Source organism: Anastrepha ludens, chromosome 3 (assembly GCF_028408465.1).
Source record: "Anastrepha ludens isolate Willacy chromosome 3, idAnaLude1.1, whole genome shotgun sequence".
Lineage (NCBI taxonomy): Eukaryota > Metazoa > Arthropoda > Insecta > Diptera > Tephritidae > Anastrepha > Anastrepha ludens.
This window is the reverse complement of record NC_071499.1, coordinates 85672405-85691866: the sequence shown is the minus strand read 5'-3', so window position 1 is coordinate 85691866 and position 19462 is coordinate 85672405. Positions and strand designations below refer to the sequence as shown.

The window sequence follows — 19462 nt, the reverse complement described above, 5'->3', positions numbered from 1 at the left end:
CTGGGCAGAGTATACTGTCTGAGATGCCCACCCTTTCCATGTGCTTCGCCCACAGAAAGTGGCCCGTCAACAACTTAGTATTCAAGTGAACCAATAAATCAGGCACATTATTACAACTGCTGAAGATTCACTGCTGCGAAATACTATTAGATAGAATAATATTTTGATACATGTTTATTTTCGAGCAAATTACAGTCTTCACTTGAGTTATCATAAATTCTTGTGTTACTAGATCAAATACGGTTGCTTTAATAATCAATTGCTTCCATAAAAATTATTGCCTCTAAATCTTTCTCGATTCCTTTATACTGTTACACACAACCGTTATATGAACGAAATCATGAAACACTTGGGCACAAGAGCGAGGGTATAATATGAAGAAGATGTACTTCACCCTCGAATTTAGATGATTCCTAACGATCTGCCGTTCGAGTTCAAACAATTGAAGTTTCCTGTCGGCTGGCATTTGCAAGGAAAATCAGCAAATCGCTTTTTAAGAGTGCGAATCAAATTTAGAAAATCACTATTTTTTAAATGGCCAGTTATATATTCGTATTTCATGATTGCGTGTTGGAAAATCACCGATTTATTTGTAGATGCACAAAACCAAAAATATTGTCTTCCAGCAAACATTGCAGACTTGCCTTGATTAAATTCAATAAAAAAATACTTCCTTCAGTTTACAGGGTGTAGCAAAGCATACGTTTTTAAAGCTAATAAAGCATAACTACATATATTTTATGAAGTTTTAATTATGGACACTTTTATGTGTGTCAACGACCTCGGCTAAAGTGTACTTGTAATTAGGTATCTGGTTTTCTTCCAAGGTTATCGATACGGCTAGCAATACACAAAAGAAGGGAATTTAATATCAATTTTATTCTTTGAATAAATCTGACATTTATGCTTATGCTGAATTACATTTATTAACTTACTCTTTGATCGGCAACATTCCCACACTTCTCACTTTAATCGTTATTCGATCCTGGTTGGTTATGAATTGAATTAATTCCCTATGAATGGCATCATCTACGCGAAATCCATTAATTCGCAGAATTTGGTCACCAATCTGCACATAAATATAAAACATAAAAAACGCATTAAAATTTCATTATGAACGTTGGTAAGCCAATGCGGGTATATTTAGGTGTGTAAGTAAGTAGGTAAATGCGATCGAGGGAATGGTGTTTGAAATGCGAGAAGCGTTAGCCGTTGGCTAGAATTCATGCCGTCACACGTGTGCCACATAAATTTCCGTAAAAGCGACACAGAATGCCAACAAACATGCACAGTGTACGTGTATATAAGTATGTATGTACGTATGTTGCACATACGACATGCCAGACGTGTTGGACGCACCCACATAGTGACAGCTTTTGTGTTGTTTGTTTTAGTTTTTGGAACTTTAACAGTTTTAAGTACGTATGTACTCTTAAGTGCCTAGTAAGTTTATATTGTTTTTATTTTGCTTTAGTTGGAATTTGGTAGCCTCATTTATTTGGTAGTGATTCGTCCGAAACTGGAGCGGCTAGAAGGAAAAACGAGAAAGCCATTGACCCAAATTTGTACACTTACACGCATTCCTTTCAATTCGGCTTCGCTGTTCCGTTCCACGCTCGAGACGAAAAATCCGGTGCCAAACTCTTTACCACCACGTACTGTGAACCCAAAAGACGGACTGGTGTCGGGCGTGACCAAAATGCGTCGCGCATGTGGCCTGATGAGACGCAAAATGCGCAGACGTGCACTCGTCGCAGCCGCTGAAGCAGAGGAAGGTATGCTGATGGCGCACCAGGAAGCGGTAGTCGCCAGTGTCATAACGTCACTAGACGAACTGGCTGTAGAGCCTTGGATGCTGCTGCAATCGGTCAACATGTTGACTGCTACTACACTGTATTTTCGTTATTGGCGTCTGCTTACAGCTGCTGGTTGGCTGGCTGACTGTTGCTGCTGGAGGAAATATGTAGTATCTGTTGCTGGTTGTTGTGTGTTGTGCACCGCTGATTAACTGCAAATGGAAATTGGAAATTTTTGGTATGGGATTAATAAAATGTTTAGTTGGCAGCAGCGGCAGTAATGATTGAAAGGCGTGAAAATGTTCGTGATAAAGAAATATTATACAAGTAACTTGGCTGTGTGCAATAGCTGAATAAAATTTCTCCCGCACAATGGGTGTTGAGTTTTCTATAGCGCATAGTTGTGCGGCGATGCGTTTGGACTGTTTGTTCAAGATGCACATCTGCGCGCATCGAGATGAGCTCATAGGCGTCGGCGGTGGCAACTAAGGTGGGGTAACGTGAAAATGGTTTGGCAGCCAGCCACACAAGATTTTGCAGCTGTTTACAAACGACTGGCCAATGCTGCCGCCTAAGCTCCTGCTGCTTTTATTATTATCGCTATTCTTGTTGTCGCCTATTATGGCCTGCAGTGTTGACACCCTCGTCTTATTAATATCCACCGCCAACATAGATTTTCGGCAATTGCAGATGAATGCATTAGCAACACCTCTAGCGAGCACAGCATCACCAGTGAAACAGCAACTTGAAAAACAGCAAAAGCACAGCTGCATTGCGCATGCGAGCGTGGGATGATTGGGTAGGTTTTCTTGAAATTTTCAATTTCATTAGCAGTTAAAAGTGATTGCAAATGCCGAAGATTTCATATTCAAGAGACGAAGCTCATACAATTTTAGCAAATTACTCGTGCGTGGCTAAATTGAGATTTAAACGAGGGAAATTATGTTCGTGTTAATTGCTCTAAAACAAAGGCAGAACTGAAAATGTTGGCATATCTTTATTGGTAAAGCTTACTAAACTGAGCTTAGCTCAATAGCGAATCAAATTGATTGATTTGAAAAACTACATCAATTTCTGTAGAACTGTACACAATAAAAGGAAATGCCTGTTTGTCGAGTCTCTCGTCATAGTTAGTAAATTAATAAATTGGAAACCTACAGGGTTTCTGTAATCTACAGGGATGTTGATAAATCAGACACCAGTTTGGCTATGGCTTTTCGAAAAACTAGCAGGGAAACCAATAAAGAAGTATTTTAATTCAGGGGTAACCAAATTGTATATGTCTGGCGCATATTTTTAGAGACAAGAGATATTTCAGGGTGTTTTGCTGCCATCTACAATGACTTTATGATTAATTTCATGACAAATGAGGTCCAACTACAATACTCTATGAATGGCAACTATACTTATATGTATTTGTGTCTTGTCTCACTACGAAAAAAAAAATGTAAAATTCTAATACTGACGATGTCAAATGGGTTCAAACTTTGTACCAGATTTATAAAAATTCGACAAATGGCAGTGCAATTTTATAGCTGATCACATTTTGATGATGAAAATGTGACAACGTAGTGAAAGTACAAAGACGCGTTAGAAGGGAGCTTCAGAAAGATCCATTTTCGAGACTTAGCCTTATCTTTATATATATATAATTGACGCGCACACCCTATTTGGGTGTTTGGCCGAGCTCTTCCTTCTATTTGTGGCGAGCGTTTTGATGTTGTTCCATAAATGGAGGGACCTACAGTTTCAAGCCGACTCCGAAGGGCAGATATTTTTTATGAGAAAATTAGAAGAAACGTTTCGTCATTTTGATCTTTCACCGAGATTCGAACCTGCGTTCTCTCTGAATTCCGAATGGTAGTCACGCACCAACCCATTCAGCTTCGGTTGCCTTTGCCAACAACAGGGATAAATTAGGAAGAAACGGGACTCTTTTATATGCCCACAAACAGCATTCAGTGAGATTACGGAGACCCCAAGCGTTGCAAAAGAATACAAATTAGGTTGTCCTTGTGGGACACACTCAGGCTCGTAGCCCATTGTGATGCCGCATGGGGAACTCTCCTAAAATCAATATGTACTTTTCAGAAATTTTAGAATCGTCTCGAGCTCGGCTCTCTCTGTCATCTAGACGGCTCCTGCAGAAGTTATGTATCACGAACATCTGGGGGTGGCAGGCTCCACCTAATTTTGAATACACACTTAGAATTTCAATAAAGATAGTGGTAGCAAAAATCAAGGTTCTCAACTGTAAACAAGTTACATCAAAACTGATGCTAAAATGCCTTAATAAGCTAAATATATTAAGCAATCAGGTTCCATGGCATTTAGAAATACTGGAAATGAAATGGCAGCGAAATTACCCGGAAAAGGGGCGGTATCCACATTTATAGGTCCATAGCCATTTTGTAGCCTAGAAAATGGCAACTCTTTCTCTTTTAGTCAGGAAAGTTAGAGAAAGAGTTAGAGGAAAGACAAAGAAAATCGCTCTCGCCGAGTTAATGGCAAAATCACTGATAGGGCACTTTAGCCTAAACCGTTCTAAAGATAGGGATCATCAACTTACTAAACGGGGAATATACTCAAAAACATTTTAACTCACGACTCAAAACAACGTCCTTAACGAGCGACCTTCGCACCTACCCACCAAATGCTCGACATTTTTTTATCAATATTTGAAAATTCATATGTGCATATACGAGTATCGCGTGTTTTTTTAAGACAGTACTTGAGAACTTAAAATGATAATATATATGTATACAAGGTGAAGTCCAAAACAAATGTTTTTGATGACGCCATCTTTTTAATGAGTTAGTGCGTTGGCTTACATCCCTAGCTGACTTCCAGCGAGAGCTTGGGGACATTCGGTTTAGTGGAGGCGAAGTTTATGCGTCTAAAGTGTTAGTAGATTTGTGTCATCGGTACAAAAATGAGTTTGGAACAAAAAGCAAATATCAAATTTTGTTTTAAAATTGGTAAAACGTTTACCGATAGCCAAGCGGCAATTAGGGCCCTAGGCTCTATTATTGTGCACTCGAAACTGGTCAAGGCATGCCTGGTCTCATTTTCGATTACATCAGATTCTTTGACATAAGGATAATATGGGTACCTGGTCATAGTGACATTGCTGGAAACTGCGAAGTCGACGAGCTGGCCAGACAAGGGACCTATGAGGTAGTATGCTCGCGAAAGGAGAGGGTCGGGATTCCCTGGAAGGATGGGCTTTGCACCAACTCAGCAAGCGCTGGAGAAGTACACGAACGTGTAAGGTCGCGAAGTCCGTCTGGCCACGTTTGAATCGGAGGCGTTCGAGGGATATCCTGAGGATGACAAAATGTCAGCTGTCAAATTTTGTGGGCATCCTCACGGGGCACTATCCGCGGGGTATACATGCCGTGAGACTCGGAATTACTGCGGTTCCTTTTTGCGTCAGCTGTTCCATTTGTGGAACAACATCAAGACGCACACCACAAATAGGAGGAGGAGCTCGACCAAACACCAAAAAAGGGTGTACGCGCCAATTATATATTATATATTATGTGTATGGAGGATGAGATAGATTCATTTCAGCACCTGCCCCTTAGCTGCCCCGCTCCCTCGGGGGCCTAAGATTTAAGCATCTTGGTTCTCACTTCTTTTCTGCGCCTGCTGATATAGCAGGTCTCGGTATCAGAAATCTAATGAACTTGATTAGCAGCATAAAACGGCTAACACAACCGCAAATTAGTCACCGTTCATAATCCACAAATACTCAAGCCTTCCCACCCCTCTCCTTTTCGTCCTATCGTTTTTTCCTTCACCCCTTTTTCCCTCTTACAATGGTATCACAAAGGATGAACCAAACTTCTTTCGTCGAAGTGAGCCCACTCTCTGGGCAACCATTACTACCCAACCCAACGTTTACCGAAGTATTTGAATTGATAAAAACAGTTTATGGCGATGATTGTCTATCTCGTGCCAGAGTTCATAACTGGTTTACACGTTTCAGAGATGGTTGTGAGGACATAAATGACAATGAACATATGGGCCGCCCAAAATCAGTAAACACCGAAAACTCCAGCGAAATTGTTCGTAAATTTATGAAAAATGAACCGAAATTATCTTTGAAATTCGTGGAACCGGAGTTGAATATCGCCGAAACATCGATTCATCGCATTTTAACTGATCATTTGGGCTTACGAAAGGTCTGTGCACGTTTCATTCCGCACAAGTCAACTCAGGATCAAAAATTGTTCAGAATTAAACATTCAAAAGACCTCATTAAAGAAGCGAGAAAGGATGAGAACTTCCTTTACAACATTATAGTAAAATGAAATGTAAATGAATGTGAACTAAGGCCTCAGATGAGCCACCACCCAAAAAATCGCGTTTGGATAAGTCAAAAATCAGGTCTATGCTCATTTGTTTTTACGAATCCAAGGGAATTGTCCACTAGGAGTTCGTGCCAATGGGCCAAACCGTCAATGCAATTATCTATCTTCGCGTTTGAACCGTTTGTTGCATCGCAATCGCCGAATTTACCCTGAATGCTACGAAGGAGGAAGTTGGCGCTTATTGCATGATAATGCACTATTTCATCGATCCACTCTTGTGACTGATTTTTTGACTAGGCGACACGCTTCGCGTTTTTTATTCGTATTTCCAGTCTTAAAGTTGGCTGCAAAACATATTTTGACAGTTGCTTCATTCGTTTTCTTCTTTTGTGGAGAAAGTTCTGAGTTCTATGTAGGTTTTCAACCGAATGGAGGAAATCAACCGAAAAAGAAATCAAACATTAGAAAGCTGCTTAGGAAATGCAGGATGATTTTTGCTAGTAAAATAGGCATGATTTAAAAAACTTATGAGGCATGTTTATGGAGAATTCTAATTTTTCCCCCCATTTCGAGATACTCAAGCTAATTTTATGAATTGAATGAATGAATTTTATGAACGAGTATATGTAAATAAAAGAAAAACAATATTTAACCAGTTTGCATTCTTCATCGAAATATTTAAGAAACCTTTGGCGAACGTTCTTCGCTTTACATGTTAGCGGGTTGTAGAATATATCCGAACTAGAAGATGCTAAAGAAATAAATGTCAAAAGCAATGAATGTTGCCGAAAACAACTTCGCCTGTGTGACCATGAATGAAACATGAAAAGAGATTTTCCAGTGTCTCCCTTCCAAATGTCTCCGTGTGTAAATCGGCACTAACACGCGCGCGAAAATTTATTTGAAGTCATTGCTTACTTTACCCAAATTTCTCAGATAAATCGTGTCGTCACAATAAATTCCTACACGCCAATGATGTTCAGAATATATCCCGATCAAAATAAACTCAATAGAGTTAGAAAACGAACCGAGGGATTGAAAATTTGTACTGTTATATAGTAAAGCAAACAAAGCTGCGCGATAAAAAACCTTATTTCTAATAAGGGTTTTTCAATAAGGGCGGGTGGATGTTGAAATGGAATAAAATGGCGTTTGATGTGTGGCACGTAGCGCCGTCCTGCTGGAGCCACATGTCGTCTAGGTCCATATGGTTCAATATGGGCCATAAGAAATTGGAAGGGCCACCACGTCTACCGAAAAATGGGCGCAATGCGCGCAACGTTTGCGTTAATGAACACTCATTTTGATAATAAAGTTTTATCATTTGAACGTGCTGTTCAATCGTGTAACTTGCCATGATGATTTGGCATAAACAACTGAATAATAAACAAAAGATTTGACAGATGTCACCAAAACAAAATGGCTGCCACAGGGCGTCAAAATCGACCCGCGCCGATTGAAAAACCCTTTATAACCAAAAAAATAAAATAGATGATTAATATGTTACCGATATGCTCTAGTTTCCAAAACAAGAAATAAAAAACATTTTCAAAGAAAAAATGGGTTTATTAGACAAAATTTTTGAAGACTATACACCAGTGGCAAATGATTTTTCTAATAACGTAGATAGAGCATTTCGTAACAGTTTCTACTTTTCATAAATAAAATGCCAACGTTTTGGCTCCTCTTTGTACGATACAGGAATAACGTAAATCAATTAAAATCTTTCTTTGCTTTTTCTGTCGAACGCTGTAAACAAATGTTTTTACTAATTCTTTGTTTTTTTATGGCTACAGTCTCCCACTGCGCTGCGTAGAAATAAATGCTTCGATAAAAGCAATCAACTCTTTGACAATCGGCTGCACATATTGTAGATCTCAAAGAAAGTGATGATACATTGCGCATATGTAAATTTTTGTTGCAGCACAACTACAAAGCCACGGGTTCAATATCATGCCGATATTGAAATAATCGCGCAAATATTTATTTCTATTCAAATTCACATCGAACAATTTGCGCAAACGCTTGCATATGTACATGCATACATACATATAGTATAGCACATGCAAATAAATGAACATTAAACTTTAACCGCATCATGCAACTATTTAGATAAATGCGAAATAAAATTGCAAAGGAAACGGGTGGACAACAAAGGCGCAAGTGCAATTGGCTACCTCTTGTTGCTGTCATTACAGCAGCTGTTGTTTGCCGGCTGTCGGTTGTATCGGTTGTCGGCTATACACCGTCAGTAAAAGTGAAAAACCCACTTTCTCCATGTCGTGTAGATTTCCCACTGCGCCACTCGACAGCCGTTGTCTAATGTTCGTGTCATTCGCTGTGGCGTCGCGCAGGCTCACCTTAATCAACAAGGAGCATCTTCTTTTCCATCATTTCCATTTTCCTTGCCAATTGTGCGAAGTTATTTGCACAACAGCTGCTGCTCGCTGTCACGTGCAGGCTGAGACAATGCTATGAGCAATATATGTGTATATGTATGTGTGTATGTATGTCTGTTGTTAATTTAAATTGCCCGCAATGAAGTCACAGTTTTGGTGCGCGCACCCAATGACGTCGCTGATGAAAAATGTTGGGACAACAAAAGGTGGCGGCGAAAATGTTACGACATGGCTACCAAAACAAAACAGAAACTAGATGCAGTGATGTGGATGACAGCGACAGTAATGGCGTGCAATGTCGTCATCTTATGCACATTGGTACAACAACAATAAGAGCGTAAAGATAAGAGAAGCAACGTCAACTTCGTTGGAAAAAAAAAAAACTATTACACGGCAGATGGAAAATGTAGTTGCCCTTTGGGTAAATATGGAATAGTTTAACTATTGTACATATTTATGGGGTGTCTCATTAAAAAAAAATTTGTCACAAGTGAAATGTTTGTGTACTATAGTTCACTTTAGGCAAACTTACAATATATGAAAAATATTCATTTCAATATTTATTTAAAAAAATGTATATATAATGCGTTAAAAGCGCAAAATTTGACTTACATATATATTAGGCCGAGTCGATTTGTGGGGAAGCAAAAAAATCGCCCATTGCTCTGTGAAAATCTTATTCTAGGGATCAAAATAAGAAACTTTGCCAAAGGAACCATATCTCTAAAACGAATTCTGATGTCCCCCAATTTGGGTTGAACTTTTTAGTTTCTTTTCTCATGTAAAGGCCAAAAATGGTGATATTTTGAAAAGTAGAAGAGTTCCAGGGGGTGTGCCACTGGCATGGGTGCATCGGCCGTCGAAAGTTAGTGGGGGTCGGTCATCCATTTGGACTCGATTGGAGCACTCTAAATGGGTCAAAGTGGGATTTTTCGTTCGACCCAAATTGGGGGACATCAGAATTCGGTTTAGAGGTATAGTTCCTTCGGAAAAGTTTCTTATTTTGATCCCTAGAATATGATTTTCACAGAGCAATGAGCGATTATCTAATCGACCCGCCCTAATAATATATATATACATAATATATATATGTACATATGTACTTCCAAACACCGAAAAGCTTAATTTTTTGAGCTTTTCCATATTTACTTTTATTTTACAACAACAATGAACCAATTACCTGAGGCAATTAATATTTAACAGCTAAATTTATTTGACTTTGTTTTCGGTGTTGACTTTAGAACAAATTTTATTACTTTTTAATTTAAATATTGTACATTTCCAGTCATTACAATCGCGTTTTGATCGCACTCTGTGCTTGTTCAGAAAAATGAGGATAACTTTCTATGTAATTTTTCAAAGTTTAAGGAAGCAACAGCTATTGCTCTTAGCAATATTACAACAAAATGCAACTCAAATGTCGTTTTGAATAAATTGGTAAATGCAATTGAAATATGTATGCTTCAGTCTAATCGATAATGTTTTCTTTATTATAAAAGGACTTTCAAAAGTGACGCCAAGATATCAGTAATGAATAACTCCTAAAGTATACCTTTTTATGTCATCTTTCACACTTGTCAAGTAGACAGTTATCGTTCGACTGAGGTGACAAATAGCGCAAAGTGTTGCTGAACAACCTTCAACATCGATATCTCAAAATTAAGAACTCAAGAATTGACTGGAGGTTAATTGCAACTGCATTTTTCCGCAGCCCATGGAGCCCCTAAACTTATAAGTCAAGAACACCTAGTTCCCCCCCTCCTTCCAACCAATTTCCTTCCTATTGTAATACCTTCAAAAAACAAAAATTAATTATTACAACATATTTTCATTGAAAATTTGTTGATTTGTTCTGCCACTACTTGATTTTATTGCCATTGGGTCACAATTCGGTAAAAATACAATGACCCATTGCGCTTAAAAGTATTTATAATAGAGTTTTAGAAAAAGTTACATAAAAGTCTTGCTGATAGTTGATATATTTTATTTCTGACCTACTAGTCACATAGATTATTTAAATAATTTTGTTATCACCTAAATCACTTAATAGTTACTACTTGGGCGTTAAATTATTCTCCTTGACAATTTTTAATCACCAAAAACATTATGAAAATGGCTCATAAAATAAATTAGGAAGCCATTCCAGCGCATGATAGGCATTAACTGGTAATAAGCAACACATTCATTTTTGAAGGTGGCGATTTTGACCTTCAAAAATATTCAAAAAATTACTGCAATATTGTTTTACAACACCCGCGAGCAGCGACTTAAATACATACAACTGGAAAGCATGTTTTTTTCTTTTTTTTTTGTTCAAAGAAAATTTGTATCATTTTCTGCTTTTTGCGTCCAGTTTCGAGTGCTAGTTCAAGTGAGGTGAATTTTGATAATTAATCTCGCAGTCCAAACTGCCCATAGCAGTTATGGGTATTATTTGTATGTATATTGTACGGAAATTTGATACTATTGCTTTAGATATTGAGTTTTGAACAAACTTTATAGGGAAAATTTCCACTGATTTGGTGTCCAGGCCGCATAGTCGCTCTTCCGATTTAGCTAAACAATACCTGACTGTTCGACTTAATATTGAAGCTGCAATTTTATTCGATATTTTAAACGTTTAATATCAGCAGAACAAATGCGTGGGAAGTAACTATATACAAATTTATGTTAATATGAGCAGAAATGTTAATCTCATGTAAATAACATACTGGTATTAAATATATATTTATAATGCTTGCAAGATGCTAATGTTAAATGCAGTGTTAAGTGCAATTGAGTAAACAGCTGCATGTTTGTTGGAGAATCTATGGTAAACATTTACTAACAACAAATTAGCAAATACTATACTTAGAAGGTATGTGTGATGAACCGAGTGATGGCGATTGGAACTGCACTGTTTGATGAAGTGATACTCTCAAACCGTATATGGCACATATTAGGTAATAACTTTTAGGTAATAAGCTATTTAATGATGCGTGCATGCGTTAATGAATAGTCACTTGTTTCACGAAGCTACCCGCTGTTATTATTTGTTTATTTAAATCGGGTTAGCGTTCGGCATTCGTACAAACACCCATCGGCTTGTGCTGATGTTTTGAGAGTTATTGTGTGCCTTTGAACGGCACTAGTGGAATTTTTTTTCTTAAATGCGTTCGATATAATCTTTTTTAAGCAACCTACATAGTGGATAGCAAATATTGCATACTTTTAAGATATTGCATCTTATGGAATTCCATAATTAAAACTCGTTGGATTAAAGCTCAGTGTTTGTGCTCGCCTATAGTTCATCAAATTATGATTGCGTAATTTAAGGTTTGTGTTTTTATTGTATTAAGAACTCTAACTACATATGTATGTATGTACAGAGAAACCTCTCATAACGGACACCTCTAATAACCGGACACCTCCCTTGGGCGGACATTTTTTCATGCACCAAGTTTTAAGTGCATTTTTCAGAACAAATGCCCCTCTCTTATCCGGACACTCTCTTGGCCGGACGCGGACAGTGATTTGTCATAAAATTAGACTAAAAACCTCTATTAAGCGGACGCGAACCTCTTGTCAACGGACAAAGAGATTTCGTTTCATAATAAATCAGAGAAAAACCTCTCTTGAGCGGACGCGAACTCCCCTTGAGCGGGCCAATAATTCAGGAAAAGGCTAGAGATATCGCTTTAAAACAGGGTGTCAATAATTTTGTGGCTGGTTACAAAAATGGCGAACCAGACATAACATAACTTTTCGGTACATTTGTGGTGAAAGTGATGCTGTTGATATGCAAGATGTCAAGCAATTTTTGGAAAAACTACCATCAATGCTAATTGGATATGGCCCCAGGGATATTTATAACGCTGATGAGACAGGACTTTTCTTTAGAGCTTTGCCAAACAAAACGTTGGCTCTAAAAAATGAGGAATGTCGAGGAGGCAAACTTTCGAAAGAGCGTCTGACTGTCCTATTTTGTGTTAATATGGCAGGAGAGAAAGAAACACCATTTGTTATTGGGAAAGCTGCACGGCCGAGAGCGTTTGCATCAATTGATATTAAAAAACTGCCAGTACATTGGTATTCAAATAAGAAGGCATGAATGACCCGTGAGGTGATGTCACAGTGGTTGACAGATTTTAACAAAAAAATGGAGTTGCAAAATAGAAAAGTACTATTATTTCTTGACAATGCGGCATCTCATCCACGTGATATGAGCTTGAAAAATGTTAAGGTAATTTTTCTTCCCAGTAACGCGACGTCAGTTTGCCAACCTTTGGATCAAGGAATTATCCAAAATTTTAAAATTCATTATCGAAAGTTTCAAGTAAAAAATATCTTGGTTAGCATGGAGGCAGGTTAGCCAAACAAAAATATAAATGTTTTAGAAGCAATACATTTTATAAAAGAATCATGGGCGAAGGTTCAACCGGAAACCGTGAAAAATTGCTTCCAGAAAGCAGGTTTTGACAAAAATAAAAATGTTCCAGCTGAATTCGAGCCCGAAGATGATTTGCCGTTAGCAACGATTGCTTCTATTTGGGAATTATCAAAAACCCTTGGAGAGTCTAGTCACTCAAGTTGCGATGACTTCGTAGCAATTGATAATAATGTATGGACCGAGAGCTCTGAGTTAGAGCTCGACGTTGTAATGGCTGAAAGTTTTGAAACGATTGATGATACTGATACTGTGAGCGTTCACGAAGAAGCTAACCCAATTAACTCAAACGAAACTGCTTTGGGGGCTATTTCAAATTTGAAAAAATTTTGCAGCGAAGACCTGGTTGCTTTTGAATTGCTGCAAGAATTAGAGAGCCATGTGCAAAATATTTTCCTTGTAAATAAACAACAAAATTTACGTCAATCGACAATCTCCCAGTTTTTTAAATAATCAAACAAAAATGTTTTGTTCTAAGTGGAATATTTATTTTTATTTTTGTTATTACTTTATATGAGATATGTATGCATGTGTATGAATTTTGGAATTAATAAACACAAATCTTGTGTGAGCAATCTAATGAATATATTTTATTTAAATGAGCAATTGGTAAGCATTTAATTAATTAAAAATTCAAAACTTTACAAAATAGCTACCCACTCCCATAACCGGACACCTCTCTTGGCCGGACAAAAATCAGCCGACGGTGAGTGTCCGCCCAAGGGAGGTTTCACTGTACTTGGATAATAAATTTGAAATGAATTAATTTCTGAAAGTACACCCTAATTCATAGCTATGATATAATCTCGTAGATGGCACCACCGGGACAGTATTGAAGTTGAATTATTAAGAAATTAGAAGGAATGTATATGTAAACTGTAATAACAAGGAAGGAGAAAAAGCCTTTGTATTACACTATAGGCTCCTAATTACATTATTCTCATTTGATGATTTAAAAATATATATGTATGCGTATAAACTTGTATATAATTCTATAATAAAAAGGGGAGAAGCTTCAGAGTTCAAAAGTAAAGCTTCATATACCACCGCACACTTTAGTGAAATTTGGGCTCGCTGTTAATTTTTGGAAACAAGCCCATAGGCAATGACAGTTTAGCTTGTAACATCAGGCAAACAGTTTGAAATTTAGACTCAACATATAAAAAGTGGCATATCTGTAGAGAAAAAATACGATAAATAAGTACCTCCTTTTTAAAGGAAACGCGTGCAATTCGGTTAAATAGAAACACACACTTGTATATGCAGAACCGATATATGAGATCAAATAATGTTTAATTTCGATTTTCGACGTGGATTATCATCAATTTATTACGACTTTTGGCTTTCTTGCGTCACACTTAGGCACTGTGGAAAGCTAGTACAATGAGTTCTAACGTGACCGTGATCTTTGTATATTAATTTCGTGAAGGCCCTCTAAAAACAGTTGTTGTGCCAGAAACAATCAATGATGTGCATCAATTGATAATGCAAGATCATCATGTCATATACCGCGAGATAGAGACATCCTTGGGCATTAGTGTGACCATGATACATTCAATGCTGTTGTCGTTGGATACTGCATAATTTAACAATTGCACGATTATGTAAGGAAATGTTGAAGAAATTCAGCCGCGGTGATTAAATGCACGTCTATAATCTTGTAATAGGTAGCAAATCTTAGATCTACGCATATAAATGGGAAACAAAACATCAATCGACAGTATGAGTGTTCTCAAAACGAGCTTAATCCAACAAAAGTAGTACCCCGAAGAACACTTGAGAAACTTAAAACAGTCAATGCTGAGTAGTACCCACCATTCGCCAAAATTTGTTGGAGAATTAATGAAAACCAACCGGAGACCGCCGAAAACGAATTATTCTTCGTCAAGCTAATGGGAACTCTTACATATCGGCTCAAACAAGAAAGTATTCGAATATCGAATTAATGGGTCATACGCCTCACTGTCCGGACTTCGAACCTTATGATTTCTTTTTGTTCTCGAACGTAAAAAATAAAATGCGAGGTCAAAGTTTTTCAACGCCTAAAGAAGCTGTTGAAGCCTTAAACAGCTCGTTTTGGAGGCATCTGAGTAGCAAAAGTGCTTTTATAATTAGTTCAAGTGAATGCAAAAATGTATTGACTTCCAAGGGAAATATTTTGTAAAACAGTAAAATATTTTTCATTATTATTTTACTGTTTTCATTATTGAGAGCAAAAAGACAGCCCTCGTACTGCTCAGTACTCTTCCTTTTCACCTTAAGGGGTTATACAGATACAGTTATATTAGAATTTTCAAAAAATCTATTTTTTATTTTAATTTCTTAATGTACATTTACTTAAGAATACACACAGAAAGTTAAATATCGTCTCGTGAATTTTTTCGAAGTTACACGCAAATTTGAAAAGGTGTTTCAGAGTGCTTTTATCCTATGTAAAGTGCTTTTCAAACTTTAATCGCGTTTTTTCTCAAGATGGTGTTTTCAAAGTCGGTTACCAACATTACTCGAAAAAGGCTAAGCCGATTAGTCTCAAATACGAGCTTCTTACATATATTTTTTAGTAATTAATCGAAGATTTTTTCTCACCGATACATTTAGGCCGAAATTTTGGTCAAAAATAAATGTTTTTTTTTTTTGAGAAACCACCATTTTGTCAAACAATTACTAGATTTAACATTACTTTAATGAAATCTGTGTGGTTTTTTGAATTTCAGAGAATCCAGTTCAGAGGTATAGTGGTCACCGCAAAACATCGGTTTGAGAAAAGCTCCCGGAGATCAGCTGTAGCTTCTTTCCAAATAAATATATTTAGTAATACTAAGTCTTAAAATCAGTTAAAAGATAACATAATATGTGTACAAATTTTTAGATCATAAATTTAAAAATTTTCTCAGAAAAAATTTTTGGAAAATTCGCTTTTTTCGGCCTTCTAACATAACTGCATATAACCCCCTAATTATTTCTTTTCAAATACGTGAATATTTGTCGAAATCATTAAACTGTTAGTAGCATCAGTTTGGCGCTGGTATTGATAACAACCCTTCAGTTGATAATATTTCGAAGCGCTTAAAAAAATTCAATATGAACCAAAATCCACAAATTTTTGTTTCAGTATTAAGTTTTGATCTTCTTTTTTCACTCATATCGAAAAAATCGGAAAATTATTTGTTTTAAGATTTAATGTCGGGCGGAATCACCAGGAAACTACTGATATACTAACCTTAGACATATCACATTTTACTTTATTTTCAAATATCTGGCTTATGAGATGCTTGCTGTAATATTACAACAACTTTAAAATCACGATATGGCAACACAATTGTGTTAATTAGTTGATTTAGGGGCAAAGTTTTCGTAATCAGTAATGTATTAATCATAAGGCACTGGGAGCTCATCAAAGGTTTCGGGATATAAATTATATCTTATTATGTTTATGTAATTATTTCTGCACCTTCTTTTTGTGTATATGTACAGTTGTGTATGTAATAATTAAGACATTTTTCTCTTTTTTTTTTTGAAGCTGAATTGAAGAAATCACGACAGTACAACAAAACGTGGATGATGGTTACCATGAAGCGACACATAACCCCTCCATTCTCTTGCTCACTGCACGCCATGCGATATGACCCCAACGACATTTCCACTACGTGACATTGAAACGGTACAAAGCAATTGTTTCAGCAATCAGTCTGTGCTTGCGCGGTGAATCGTCAAAGTGTTCACTTATCAGCTGAATACCTGCCTGTGCGCTGCTGTGACAGGGTAAATGCAAATATTGCGGCAGCAGACACGTAAATCGCTTAGCTGCTCAAACGTAATTTCACCGAAAACAATTTCCAAATAAAAAAGAAACATTTTAGAAAAAAATAGCGCTACTCCTAGCCAGCCTCCACTGCCATGGTACATGATTTTGCCACGTATGCTCGTATTACGTGTTACGTGGTGTGGCATGCCACTCGCAAGCCTGTCACCTCCCCACATGCTTTATTGCCTGCCGGCTGCAATAGTTTTATGGCACGGATGGCACATCACGGATGGCTTGTGTTGGCCTATCGTCGAACGATGCGCGCCAACGTGCATGCAACGCGAAGCGTGTGTGGCAAGTGTTTGCAGTGCGCTGCAAATCATAAATTAAACACTGATCACTAGCGTGAATTTCCAATTTTGAGCCGCCAATATTTTCGTTTACAGTCACACATATATGTGTAATCTTATTTCTGTTTTGTTTTCGGAAGTAAAAGTCAGTGTGCATCCAAAATATCTATGACTTTATGCATGCGCAGTTGCAGTTGCAGCTGCCGCCGCTGACACCTGCACTGCCTTGGCTGTCACTTAGATTGCTATTGCAGGTGCAGAACGAATGAAAGTGCCGCCAATTGCCTTCTTTAGACTGTAAAAACACACACAAACACACAGTAACGCGCATATGTATATCCGGTCGACAGTTGATGGGCAGTTAAATGTTTGGAAATTTCTTTTAAACTTTGTTTTCTTATCGTGTTTGCAGTTGATCGTTCTTTGCAAGCATCATTGTGAAATTTCACTTCTGTTTGCGCAATTTTCAGACAAACCTCCATAAAAATGTCAACATCAAGAAGAAATGACTTGAGCAATGAACTAAGCGACATATGAGTATACAAATCGCTCATTTACGGTGAGAATGCCTTAACTCAAAAGTTTAATTTCGAGAAAAACAGCTTCTAACTTTTCAATTTACTTATACTATTGCGAGCTAAGGCAATGGCAAACTTCCGAGTGTATTTCTGCCATGAAAAAGCTCCTCATAAAAAATATCTGCCGTTCGGAATCGGCTTGAAACTGTAGGCCCCTCCATTTGTAGAACAACATCAAGACGCACACCACAAATAGAAGGAGGAGCTCGGCCAAACACCCAAAAAGGGTGTACGCGACATTTAAAGTCAAATGTAAAAACATATTTTCATCTAATGAGATTGGTTAGTTAGTTGATTAAAATGGTGATTCGTCCAGAATCCAACTAGCGCTTCCGCACCATTTTGTTGCCGCATCCTCATTACCAACTCGTTTAACAGTTTGTTGCAGCATGACTATGTCCAGCGATTCAGGAACCTTATTAGGTTGTTGACATCTAAGCCGGACAGTTGTTTGAGACTCTCGAACAGCGGTTTGCCCAGAGTGAACATTCTGCCCTTCCATAGGGCAGGGCATTCACAGAGCAAATGGAAGATTGTTTCCTTTTTCTCCGGTTGTTTGCAACTGTGACAGTATGTGTTGTGAGGGATGCCCATTTTGGCTGCTTGTTCTCCGACAGACCAAAAGCCAGTTATCATTGCTGTGAATCTCCAGGCGTCCCGTAGTTTCATTTTTATCAAAGTTGATGATTGCTTGAGGTTGTAGGTGGGCCATAACGTTCTGCCAATTTTGCAAGTCGTCTAGTTTCTCCATCTACAATCCGCGATTCGGAGGTATTTTAGGGACTGTGTGACTACGGTGTGAATACCGAATCCGCAAGAATGTTATTCATGGCAGATCCCCATCTTGCCAGTTCATCTGCTTTTTCATTACCTTCAATGTGCCAATGTCCCGGGACCGCGATTAAGGTAACTTTAGGGTTTTTTTTCAAAGTGTTAAGGCTATTTACTTTGTTTCACCAGTTAAGAGGTTGTTGCAGCCGAATCCAGAGCCTGGATTGCAGCTTGGCTAACCGAAAGAACAGCACTTCCGCCAGAAAGACAACACAAGAGAATATAACCTGCTGCAACCCCACACACCATTTTGGAGCAATCTGTATAGACTGTAGCGTAGAAGTCATTAAGTGAGAATCTCTAACTTCATTCCTCCTTGGATGGAATGAGAGTGTCAAAGTTTCTATTGAATGTTACCGTTGGAATGATGTAGTCAGTCCTCTCCGAGGTTAACTGATTTTTCGCAATAATAGACTGGCATGACGCAAGTTTTTTGCTTCCAGCGACCCGCTTCATTTAACCTAAATGCACTCATGGTTGTCACCTTCTTGATACGTAGATCTACCGGAATAACGTGTGTCAGTGCATTAAGCGCCCATCTAATGAGATACTCGCTGCTTTCGATTCACAACTTCTTTGATCGCTATAGAATTTCACTGCTGTGTAAGCGAACGTTTTTTATCTGAAAGCAGCGACAGTTTAGCGATATTCAAGCAACTCTGTTTTCAGTCGCTCAGCTCACAAGCGATATGCTGAGGTCAATGCTTCCAAATTAAGGTGGGATATTGAGTTTATTATATTTTAAATACTTTCAGGCAGGGTGCTTTGAAAAGCAGCGCAATTACATAACAGTTTGAGCGGCTTGTGGTGAGAAGCCCAACGCTTGCCTTCTGGCCGTTCTGCGACAGAGTCAACTTGCATAACTTGAAGCCAAATTCTTTGAAAAGTAATGAAATTATAAAGCAGTTTTCCAAAACGAATTAATTCAGTTCTGCCAAATCATAAGCATTGTTGTACTCAAGGGATTTTTTTAATCTTATTTACTACTACCGTTAGTAGATGTCACCATGCATTGGTTATA

General features: G+C 37.8%; 1 protein-coding gene across 2 annotated transcripts in view; it reads right to left on the bottom strand.

Moving 5' to 3' along the window:
• The window catches only part of LOC128858349 (protein kinase 4), a 124300-nt gene that overhangs the window by 36757 nt on the left and 68081 nt on the right, over positions 1–19462 (bottom strand). For both annotated transcript variants that reach the window (XM_054094535.1, XM_054094537.1), the window contains exons 3-4: positions 1576–2008; positions 936–1069 (exon numbers count right to left, since the gene is read on the bottom strand). In XM_054094535.1, coding sequence (XP_053950510.1) covers positions 936–1069; positions 1576–1875 — 434 coding nt within the window. In that variant the 5' untranslated portion in view covers positions 1876–2008. The remainder of the gene's footprint in view (positions 1–935; positions 1070–1575; positions 2009–19462) is intronic.